The 12,490-nt window shown below is 41.5% G+C and overlaps 1 protein-coding gene across 1 annotated transcript; it reads right to left on the bottom strand.

Moving 5' to 3' along the window:
* Positions 1 to 5,194: 5,194 nt before the first annotated feature.
* LOC135992581 (olfactory receptor 10A7-like) lies at positions 5,195 to 6,163 on the bottom strand. Its single transcript, XM_065641869.1, has one exon. The coding sequence runs from the start codon at positions 6,158 to 6,160 to the stop codon at positions 5,195 to 5,197; it is 966 nt and encodes a 321-aa protein (XP_065497941.1). The 5' UTR covers positions 6,161 to 6,163.
* Positions 6,164 to 12,490: the final 6,327 nt, after the last annotated feature.

Raw genomic sequence — 12,490 nt, 5'->3', positions numbered from 1 at the left:
CTGTCAGCTCTGCCTCAAGTCCTGCAAGAGGCACACATGCTGCTGTGTTAGAAGCCAGAGCCTGCATGGGCTACCATAAATATGGCATCTAAATATGTTGGAAGAAGCACCAGGTCCTTGAATATCTCCTGTTTCATTTAGATCTACACAATTAACTTCTTAATGTGTTAAACTACCTGAGATAATCAGTCAGTTTTCAAGTCTCTTGCAATATAGTGTCCTTCTGAGCTCTCTCCTTAGAAATAGGAGAGGCGGAGTAACCACATTCTGAGCCTTGTCCTTGATTTAATCACTTTCCTCCAGGAAAGAGTTTTTTCCCTAGCATTTTTTTCAGGGCAGATCTCATGTCTGGTCTTAGGCCATGGTGGCCAGAAGACTGGTCAAGTAGAGCAACAGGAAGAAGACAAAGTGCTGCAGGCCCTGCATGTTGGTGAAGCCCAAAAGGATGAACTCGCTGAGCTCTGCCTGGTTCAGCATTGCTAGAACAATAAGAAGCACAAGCAAAATATCAAGGTTCCACAGTTGTGAGCAGCAAGAGCATTACAAAACATCAGACGTAATCAAACAGAAAAGAAACTAACGTGGACCAAAATTAATGTAATCCTCTCTTACTTCCTGTCTAGAACCATGGAAATCTTAAAATAAAGCCTTCCACCTATGCATAAGAGCAGAAGATGTAAGATGTAAAACAGGACTACATCCTCACCTTCAGCCACATTCGTATTTCATTTGTGGTCATCTCTAACTTCCTGCTACAACTCGTGATCTCATCAATAAAGCTTCTAACTCATCATGTGAATCACTCCTAAAGCTTCCTTTCCACTATTGTGCCTACATTTCATTAAGCCAATCTCAACTTTCACATTTGTAATGGTTACCATCTCTTCCAGACAGTTCTTCCATCTGAAAAATTGTACAATTTCCAATTTTGTATCAACAGCCAGCAGAAGGTGCTCCAAAGTACCATACAATCATCAGCATTTCTTCTGGCTGCTGATGAGAATAAAGGAAGAAGCTGCCTGAGCTTGTGATCACAAACTGGTTTTGCTATTGGACTGTATACTTTGCCTAAAGAATGTCTCTTGGTTGCTCAGTAGCAGACGAATGGGACAAAAGGCAACATCTCATCTCCTGCAATACTGTGATGGAGCAAGACTGAACTGGCAGGAGACGAGTTGCCTGGTGCAAGTTCCAGAGAAATGGGCTCATCCCACTGAAAGCCGGTCGTACTGCCCCACTGAGACCACACAGTCAGTTCTGTCAGCGTCGTTAGTCTTCTGAAATGCAAATGAGTACGCACTTGCTTTCACTTTTTTTTTCATATAGAACAAAGAACAAACTCCTGACATTATTTTACTAGAGCCGGCAGGCACAGCTATTTCTAGCTTAAAATAGAGACTGCAAATCTTACAAGATGAGTAGTTTCTCTGTACATTCAATGCAGTGATGATTAAGATTGATGAATCCAACTAATGAAAAAATAATTACTTGTGAAATATGTCTTGAATAGAGGTTAGAACATATATAGATACATATAGGTGATTTTTGAAAGCCATTATGAGAGGTCTCCAGCCCTATCACTCTTTTTCTCATGCTTCCTTAGCTTATATTTTCAGCATGAAAACAGGAAATAGAGAACTTCCAAACTGATTTCACAATAAAAGAACATGAGCATGTAGCCTAAAGGTAATTTATGCACATATGCATGCAGTGACCATATTTCTCTGAAAAGAGTTTTAGTTTGATCATTGAACAAGTTCCATTGGAAACATTAGATTTGATAATATTACAGCCTTACCAATATTTTAGTCTGTCACCTGCACTGGAAGAGTTAGAGATGCCATTCTCTGTGCAATACCAATGCTTCAGTTTCTTACATGTGATTTGCCTCCTTTAGACACCAAAGTCCTCCTCATTGAAATGCATCTACAGAAAAACAGCACTTCATTAAGGTGTGCTCCACAACGTCCTCTGGTTTTGCCTGATTTTCTCAGTCAACCACAGGTGGTCTAAGCCCTTTCCTCTGTTCCCTCTAAATATTTTTTTTATTCTCTTTCTAACACTTCCCTTCTGTTGCACAGGTGATGACTAATATTTTCTCTGATTAACTGATGAACACATCCAGTCAAAGGAAAATAGTTCTCCCAATCTTTTTTTTTTTTTTAAGACTCTACCTTAAATACAATGCAAAGACTAGATTTTTCATGCTGAATCTTGCCTAATTTTCCAACTATGTAAACTGCATAATAATAAAAAAATGTTAATTCTGCACAAACCTCACCTCACTGTCAATCAGCACTTTTCTTATTGTAGTAAGGCCCTCTGATTGAGAGTCAGAAAGCAAAGCTAGGGATAAACTAGCATATTTTGTGGAGTTAAGAGACTGAGAATTCCTGCTCTCCTTTTTTCTGTGGTATCTCCTTGGCATTCTTGTAGCTGAGAGATCAATACTGCAGCTGTGATGACAATGACTACTATGAGTTCTCAGGGGCTGGTAGTTATTCAGGTAGGACACATGGAGGAAGCCTTGCGAATGCTACTAGAAATCTCTGATGACCTAGTTAAAGGAGGAATAAAGTCTTTTCTTCATATCCAGAATGTGCAAAATATCAACAACATCATGTGGGAATTAAATTTCCTATTGCTTTGATCACTCTCCTGAGATGGTATTTCTGAATCAATGGTGAATTGCAGAGCAACAAAGTGTTGGGCAACGTTTCCTAAATCTCTTTCAAATATTAGAATTAGAATTTGTGAAACTTCACATTTGTTCCATCCATTGTGATCTCTTTGGATTTCTGATCTCTTTGGATTTCTGATGTTTTCTTTTTATTGGCGTTTCACAGATAAGGAGGAGTTTCTGGCATCTTTGTAGCCAAAAACTTTGCAAATTTGCATCTCAAAGTCAGGAGTCACCCCAAGGGCTCCTGGTTTCCTTTCTGAAGCAAAACAGCCACCCAGAGAAATTGTGGGATCCATACCAAGGTCTGGCTGCCCTACATACCACTCTGATAGTAAGACAGTTTTGGTTATTCTTTGTTTGTAATCCCACTCGCTCCAGTCACTGACACCACAGGCTGCAGGGTGTCCACAGACTGCAGACAGACTGCAGAGATGAGATGCAGGGCTCAACCAGATGAGTGCACTGACTGGCCCTGTTTTCATGGGACCAGCCCGTTTTATACCCTTTCCTCCCTTTGTTCCTCCCTGTTTGCCCTTCATTGAGTCATTGATTGACAAGGTTTGGTTCTTCTCAATGTTTCCTGTATCATTTGTCCCTTATTAACATGTCAGGTGACCCAGTTTATTCTGAAATTTTCTACAACTGGATAAGCGTCATACCTCTTTCACACTCCCCTCTCTTATGGGGAGAAAATTAAAGGGAACTGAAAAGAGTTGTTGATCAAGGTAATGACAGTTTAATAAGGAGAGAAAAAGCTGTGCACACAAGCAAAAATGGACTTAATTCACTACTTTGCATCATCAGGCAGATGTCCAGCTACTTCCTAGGAAGCAGGGGCTCAGAATGTCTAAGTGTGGCTTGTGAAAACAAACACCTTAACCGTGAACATGGTCTCTTCCTCCTCCATTCCTTGAGCTTTTCTTGCTGTGCCAAACATCATATGGTATGGAATACGCATTTGGGCAGTTTGGGCCAGCTGTCCTGCTGTGTTCCCTCTCAGTCTCCATTCTATCCCAAGACTATGGGTCTTTGTGGAAAGACTTGACTCTGTACAAGTACTGTTCAGCAATAGCCAATATATTGGTGTTTTTTCAACACTCTTTCAGCCACAAATGCGAAGCACACACCACACGAACTGCTAGGAAGAAGGCTGACTCCATGCCAGCCCAACACAGTACAATCTCCACCCCTCATTCCATGCCATCTGCATCATGCTCAGGTGCAATGTTCTCTGAAACATTGAAGTATCCTCTGACCATCCCATTCACACATTGTGTTATTTCTATAGCCTACTTAAACCTTTCCACTTGCCTAACCCACACTGCATTAAAATATTTCATCCTTCTACCCCATAACTTTCTTTTTATTTCCTATTTTATCCGTTTCTTATTCCCCAAATCCACTCTTAGCAACACTTGCTATTTTACTACTGTGGTGGATTGGGCTGCAGCTGGACTCCCACCCAGCTCTTCTTTCATGTCACCTCCTCAACAGGGCAGGACAGGAGGAGAAAATAAGATGAAAAATCTCTTGAGATAAGAATGGGAAGATCGTTGACTGATTATCATCAAAGGCAAAACAGGCTGACTTGGGGAAAATTAATCCATTTATTGCCAATTAAAATAGATTGGATGGTGAGAAACAAAGACAAAACAAAAACACCTTCCCCCCACCTCTCCTTATTCTTCCCGGGCTAAACTTCACTCCTTCATTCCCAAATCTCCTACGGTTATGTGAATTAGGTATTAATGACACAAACTGGAAGAGAAAAAGCTGCTCGGGTATAAGCAAGTCTAGAATTGGGACTGAAATGAGATTGAAATAAGCTGAGAGAAAATACAAACACAAGTTATATTTCACCTTAATGAACACTCCCTCTGGCAAGCCAGAGAAAGAATCAGACAGAAAGTACCAGGTTCAATGAGTTATGGATCCACTCCTCAGTCTACATGAGAAGGGAACTAATTAAAACAAAGCTAGTGCAGCAAGCTGGCAATGCTTCAGCTTACCCTTTCTGTTTTGAACTGAGCAAGTTACTAGTTAGTTTGGGAAAGAGACCTTTGTTTTGAGTGGAAAAAAATCAGATCAAGTCTAGACTAGAACCCAGTCTCTCCCACCAGTAGCAAGGACACTTCCAGGAGACACAGCTCCTCCCCTCCAATCATAAGGTACTAACTTGTTTCCCAACTCATTATTGAGGGCTCTTTTTTGAGGGGGAAAATTCCAGGCTATAACTTCTGCTTTGATGAAGAGGAAAGCAACCATCTGTTTCCCAAGCCAGAGAGTTTGTCTGCTTAGTGGACATGGAGGTATAGTGGTAGGGGAGGATAAGAACAACTATAATTTATTCCAATATGCCAGGTAAAAAAGGCCAGACATTTCAAGGATTTAACTGCAAAGGATTGCTCAAATGAAACAGGCCTTTTGAAAAGCATTTCACTTCATGCATAAATACCATTTAATTATTTCAGTAGGGAAACACCTATAATCTTTGCATCTACAAGGAATCCATCACCTGGAGAGTGAAAAAACAGTCATCTGCTCCCTAAGTAACCACTTGTCAATGCATGTCCTCAGGCTTTGCTTGACTTCCTGGTTCCTCAAGCTGTAGATGATGGGGTTGAGCATGGGAGTGACAACTGTGTAAGACAGGGAAACTGTTTTCTTCATGTTGGATGAGAGGCTGGACTTGGGTCGCAGGTGAATGATGCCAATTGTGCTGTAGAAAAGAGTCACTGCCACCAGGTGAGCTGCACAGGTGGAAAAGGCTCGCCTCTGGCCCACAGCCAAGGGTAGCTGAAGAACAGCATGGATAATGCAAAGATAAGAGATGGCTATCAGAGAAAAGGGAATCATGACTATTAGGACAATAGCAATAAAAATCAGTAGTTCAAAGAAGGCTGTGTCTACACACACCAGCTTCAGCAAAGGAGAAACATCACAAAAGAAATGATCGACTGTGTTTCTCCCACAGAAGGGCAGGGTAAATAACCATGTGGTGAAGCCCAGAGCCACAGGGACACCAGACAGCCAAGACCCAATGGCCATCTTGAAGCAGCGATCCCTGTTCATCATGGTGGCATAATGCAATGGGTGGCATATTGCTGCTTGCCGGTCATAAGCCATTGCTCCTAAGAGGAAACACTCACAGGTGACAAAAAGAATAATGCAGTTGAGCTGCAAGGCACAAGCTGTGAAGGAAATAATTTTTCTCTCCACCAGCAGAATTGCAAGCATCTTGGGGACAATGGTGAGGCTGTAGCAGATTTCTGTCAAGGCAAGATTCTTTAGGAGGTAGTACATCGGCGTGTGTAGGACAGGGTCAACGGTTGCGATCACAACAATTAGAGAGTTCCCTATCAACGTGGCCAGGAACATGATGGAAATCAGCATGAAAAACAGGAGCTGCATATTGCCATGGAAGGCAAACCCCGAAAGTAAGAAGTGAGTAGCGACGGTTTGGTTTCCTGGCTTCATTTCCTTAACAGCTCCTGTCCTAAAAGAGAAAAAGCAAAACAAAACACACAACAAAAGGATTAGTAGCTTGGGACAGACTTATGGTCTCAGGAATAGCTACAGTTGCAAGTAAAATGGAGCTTAAAATATGAATGAGATGAAACTGTGATTCTGTGATTCTGAAACTTGGATTGGATATGACAGTGATCCCAGTGGAAAAATATCTCATCTGGGCAACCTATACAAGATCATCTTTAACAGTCACAGGCTGGGATTCATCTTCTCTAAATTAGGTAAACAGAAAATAGACATACAAATTTCCAATGACCATTCTGTCTTTGTTTTATATAGAAAGAAATGAATATTTCCAAAGGGCAGGTCACCTTAGTATAAGAGTGGGATCTATGATGTGACAGAAGAATTCACGGTGGATGGGCTGGATGTCTCTCAGTAAATTTCAGCATCCAAATGTCTGAAGGCATCTAAATGTGAGCCAGTCATCTTGGAATTGCTTTATATTTAATGGTGGGAAATATAGAACAAGATAGAAGCACAGTTTATTTCCTTCTAAGGCAGATGTCCAAGGATGCCAGGATTGGAGGTGTCATTAGTAATGAAGTGAGTATACAATGACCCGACTTTTTGATAGCTGGAATTAAATGAAATACTATTAGTGCTCTAAGCCAGGTGATGTGGAGATCCTGTGGCTTTCCACCTCCTGGTCTGACTCAAGCAGAAGTGATCTATCTGCATTATTTTCACTGTTAACCCTGCAAAATACAATCCAAACCTAAACAACTTTGAATTCATAAAAGTGTTCACGCACTTACTTTTGTTTCATCAAATCATATAAAATCCATATTCTGAGTTTTCATTAAAGAGAAGGTCTGGGAAGTAAAAGGATGTTCAGCATACCAATGACTGCCCACATAAAAGTGGTCGCCAGCATCTACAGCTTGCTGCCATTTTCTGGGAATTTATCATCTCAGCAGATCTGCTAACAGAATTATTTCTCTGGGAAACTTCCTGGACTGTTTCAGCCAAAATATACTTGGCTGATTTTTGAAAGACACATAGAGAGAATAATAGAATCAGTTTTGTTTTCTTTTGTTTTTTCTTCCTATATTTACACCATTTGGATGGAGATAATGTTGTCCACAACATCTAAAGTTTAGTTTTACTCTAAGAGAACTAAGGATTAACACTTTCTCTTTAGGATTCCTGTGCATGAATTGAGAATATATATATTTGTGTGTCACAAAAACCTCAAACTAATAGTGAGAAATAAATTGCTTCGACTCCCATGATGATATCTGTATGTACAGTGGGATTTTGGCTTCCATCTACAGATGAAGGAAGACTCTTGCTACCTACATAGCAGTAAAACTGTATCGCTAATAACAATAAAGTAGCTTAAGATTTCGGAGTGGTTGGGTTTTCAGGATTCCTGAAAATGCCTTTTTCTTTTCCTTAGCAAAGATGAAAGAGAAAATGGGGACAGGAGAAAGTATAGATGCTGTGATTCCTTTGTTCAACATGTATCAGCAAAATTGGCAGCCACAGTTGCCAAAGTTTTCTATAGACAATAGAAATAAGCAGGTATACTGTCAGTATAATTAATGTTTCACCACTGGACGCATCTCAAATTATATGAATCACTGATGCCACGGAGGTTCGTATTTCTCTTGTTTGAGTGACTAATTCAGATGTAAAAATCTGTATTGAAGGTAGGTGGGATGGTTTCCCCTTGTATATCATAATAGCAGTTCCAGGCTCCAATTAGAAAAATAAACCATGGAAACACACTTATGTCTTGGTTCTGCCATAGGAATCAAGTAAGAATGAAGAACAGAAATTTAAATATTACCTTATCTTACTAAAACAGGTAGAGTTTTCTCTCTCTCTTCAGTAGAGGCAATAATTCCCGAGGCAATAATTCGCAATGCAGAGAGGATGAGAAACTATGACTAGAGAGAAAAAGGAAAAGAAAAATCACTTTGGTTTCATCTGTAGGCAGCTGCATCTGGTCTCTGATTCCAAAGGCTCCTACAGTGAGCGGGTGGAGGTATTTGAATTTTCATTTGCTCTCAGTAGGATCAAATCTCCAGACAGCAACTTCTTAGCATGATGAAATCATGTGTTAAGTGATTTTTTTTTAAGTCTGTGGGCTATATAAATGTGCAGTATGTTTTATGACATACTAGCAATCTAAGTATAGTATAAGGGAAGTTTCCTTCCACTTGTTCAGAATTGTATAAGTAAGCAAAACAATTGTTAACAGAAATAATAGGGTATTGGTTTTTTCTTTTTCTTCTCTAGTTGACTAATATTTGGGAGGAAAATGGAATTTGACATATGTTCATTTCTCAGTAGCTGAAAATACCTCTAAGAGATCATAACAAATACTTGAGTAGCAATGGTGTTATGAATATAGAGCTTCGCAATATGATACCAGTGTATTACATGGCCTTAAATACAGCAAGCCATACAATAACACACATTTGCAGTTATTTTTAGGCGTCTTATTTTTTTAATGCTTTTGTCCACTTTATTCTGGAACTTGTAGATTTCTTTTGGTAGATGTCTGCTGGTCATCTGAAGCACTCTCCATGAGGGTGTGGGAACTCCATGTAAGACACAGGTGAAAAATTAGGTGATGTGAATTCAAGACTGAGGCATTTGACACTCAATCAACTCTGTAAAGCCTGGGTTTGCATCCTGAAAAATCTAGGAAGACAAGTCAAGCAAGTGGAAGAAGTTGTACCAGTGCAGCTGGGAAACATCACAGAGGAGCCATTAATATTCTCCCGTTGCAAAGAGGGTTGAGTTGAGCCCCAACTCCCTGAGCGTGCACCATGTACAGCAGGATCTCATCCTGCTGCTGGTCTGTCACGAGTTATGTGGCTTTCTCATTTCTGTGAATTCTCTCCTTCTCTCATCCGTGTGAATGCAAATGTCTTTATCTGTGTGTGGTGACCTGGCTTTGGGCAGCTGCCAGGCTCACACCCAGCCACTCTCTCACTCCCCCTCCTCAACAGGACAGGACAGGACAGGGGAGAAAAGAAGATGAAAAGCTTCCAACTTAAGGAGGTCACTTTCAAATTGGCATCACGGGCGATTCAGACTGACCCTAATAAATGCTCAAGGTATGTTACTTTAACATAATCCTAAAATGATTTTTGCCCTGCTCTATGTCTGCATTTCCTTAAGTACAAGTGGTTGTTATAGTTTTTGCTCGTTTGTCAAAAAAAACCAAAACCAAACCCAAACAAATAAATCTTCCAGTTTCCTTTCATATTGGGATGCTTTTGGTTTCTCTTGCAACAGCTGTGAACGCTTGCTCCATCCTCCTCCTCTGAGCCTCAAGGGTTCCTGGGCTCCGCCTGCCTCTTCAGAGCATTCCTCCAGTGTGTGGTGCATGTGCGTGCATGCCTGTGCATGGCTCAAGGGATTTTTCATCAGCCACACATCTCTAAAGCATCTCTCTGCCTCTTTGCATGGTGAAAGTGCATGAGATAATTAAGAATTCTTTTTTTTCAGATGTTCATGCTCTGTCTGAGCATGCAATAGACACGGTTATGAAAGCCAAAGCTGAAATTGAATTGAATCAGGCCAGGGATGCCAAAGACAGCAAGCAAGGCTTCTGTAAGTACATAGGTGACAAAAGGCAGACTAGGGAAAATGTGGGCCCATTGCTGAATGAGTTGGGGAACCTGGTGACACAGGACACAGAAAAGGTTGATGTACTGAATGCCGCCTTGGCCTTGGTCTTTACTAGCAAGACCAGGCTTCAGGAATCCCAGGCCCTAGAGATCAGGGGGAGAGTCTGGGGCATGGACAGCATATCCTTGGTGAAAGAAGATCACGTCAGGGAATACCAGACATACATAAGTCCATGAACCCTGACGGGATGCTCCCATGAGTGCTGAGGGAGCTGGCCGATGGCATCATGAGCCACACTCCATAATCTTTGAATGCTCACTATGACTGGGAGAGATGTCTGAGGAAGGAAGGAAGTAATGGAAATGTTACTCCTGTCTTTGAAAAGGAGAAGAAGGAGGACATGGAGAACTACAGACTGCCCAGCTTCACCTTGGTCCCTGGGAAGGTGACGGAGCAACTCATGCTGTGAACCTTTTCCAAGCTGTTGTGGTTTAACCCCAGCGAGTGATCAAAGCCATGACAGCCGCTCACTCAGTCCACCTGTCCCCCCTCTCCAAGCAGGGGAGAGAAGCAAAAGGGAAGGTGGAAACTCATGGATTGACATAAAAACCAGTTCAATAAAGTAACAAAATAAACTAGTATACTCCTACAGCTACTAATTATAACGTGTCTAAAATAAAAATAAAATGGAAATCCTCTGTGAGTTGTTCTTCAGCTGATTCTTCAGTGAATAGAAATGAAGGACCCTCTAGCCAGAGGAAGACTCCATGCTGATGCCCTTTATCTTGCTGTTGGAAGGGAAGGCAGCCTGTGCATGACAAAGTGTTGTTTCTGCACAGCTTCAAAGCACAAGCATGTGAGTTACTTACACCTGCTGGCATACTTTGTGGAGAAGTCATATCTGGCCCATTAAGAACCACATTTCATCAAGAAAGAAGACTCAAGAGAGAAGAAGAAGAAGGAAAAAAAGTATTAGTGATATAGAACTCCAAGCAAATCCCAGCCTAACATAGTAATTCCTGAATGTCATGCAACTCTGACATAATTTATGAAGAACTGACATCACTTTAAAATGCCCCAAGAAAATGATAAATTACAAGCACCTCCAGACACCAATCATCCTGTACAAAGTAGTTATCAAGACAACTGGGATGGCACTGGGAAGTGCCACTGTTTTTCTGTCTTTTATAGAGGCATTCTTGGACTCGTATTCAGAAATGTGTACACAGATGTAGAGAAATGGTTTAGACCCTATGGAGTGTCCCAGCTGGGCTCTAAATATCATCACAGAAGGATAAGGGATTATCTTAAGTTCTGGGTCACATCCATCATCTGTGTGGAGCTGAATACAAACTGTGGAGCTTTCACTAAGCAGAAAGATACACTGGACAACCTCTGTTTTCTTTTTAGAATTTATACGTGGTAACAAGTCATAAATTGGGACTTTTCAGTTGGCAGCAAAGGTATCTACATCTATGGACCAAGATTCACATATAAGAGAAGTTGGGCATCCATGTTCCTGACTGCTTCACTATGGATTAGTTTAGCACGGTATGAAGAATTTAATTCAGCTCTTCTATCCATTTATCGTGATCCTGTCATTTAGTTTTCTCATCTTTTTTACACTTTTTTTTTTTCCTTTGGCAAAGTGGTAGGTGATGTATATGTTCTACCTTGCACATACTCTTAGCTGGAAGAAGGTTGGGGGATGAATTATGTATTCTGACTGGAATATCCCTCTTCTGAAAGACTGGTGGAATAGAGAGAGTTCTTTCCCCTCAGCCCTGCAAACATAGCACTGCTTTTTGGTAAACAGAGTATCCAGTTGCAATCTGTGTACCCTGTTTCTGAGGCTTTTAACATTGACCTTTTATAACGAACCACATGTAAAACTAAATATTTTTGTTGATACCATCTTTAGCTAACAGCTGCATCCTATACTATTTGTAAAATTCTGGAAATCTTCTAATTTCTCAAGTAAATTACTTTCTCTCCTTTCACCTCCTTTCCCCTCCTCTCCCCCTTACCTCTCTTGTCCTCTCAGGTCTCACCTCTAAGGCCTGTCTGTCAGGCTCAGCTATTTTCAGCGGCATGCAGCCCCTCTGGATCCCACTGCTAGTGGGATTCTAAGTGGCAAAGGACCATAAAGACCTGGCCCACTGTTCACAAATGGCCTGTGTACCTATCGCATGCATATAACCCACCCACCTTCATCCTCTCAACCCTGATTTTCTCTCTCTTGACAGGAACAGGAGTACCCCATTTCTTCCAGTTGCTGATGTAATGACATAGACAGTGGGATCGAGTGCACCCTCAACACGTTTGCAGATGACACCAAGCTGAGGGGTGCACTTGACATGCCTGAGGGACGGGATGCCATCCAGAGGGACCTGGACAAGCTTGAGAAGTGGGCCCATGTGAACCTCATGAGGTTCAACAAGGCCAAGTGCAAGATCCTGCATCTGGGTTGCAGAAACCCCTGGCTTCGCTACAGGCTGGGGATGAAGGCATTGAGAGCAGCCCTGAGGAAAAGGACTTGGGGGTGCTGGGGTATGAAAGATGATACATGAAACAGCAATGTGCACGTGCAGCCCAGAAGACTAATTGTACCAATTTCATCAAAATCACTGTGGCCAGCAGGTCAAAGGAGGTGACTGTGCCCCTTTGCTCTGCTCTGGTGATATCTCC

The sequence above is a fragment of the Caloenas nicobarica genome, chromosome 10, assembly GCF_036013445.1.
Source record: "Caloenas nicobarica isolate bCalNic1 chromosome 10, bCalNic1.hap1, whole genome shotgun sequence".
Lineage (NCBI taxonomy): Eukaryota > Metazoa > Chordata > Aves > Columbiformes > Columbidae > Caloenas > Caloenas nicobarica.
The sequence above is the reverse complement of the archived record's forward strand: the minus strand, read 5'-3'. Positions and strand labels throughout refer to the sequence as shown.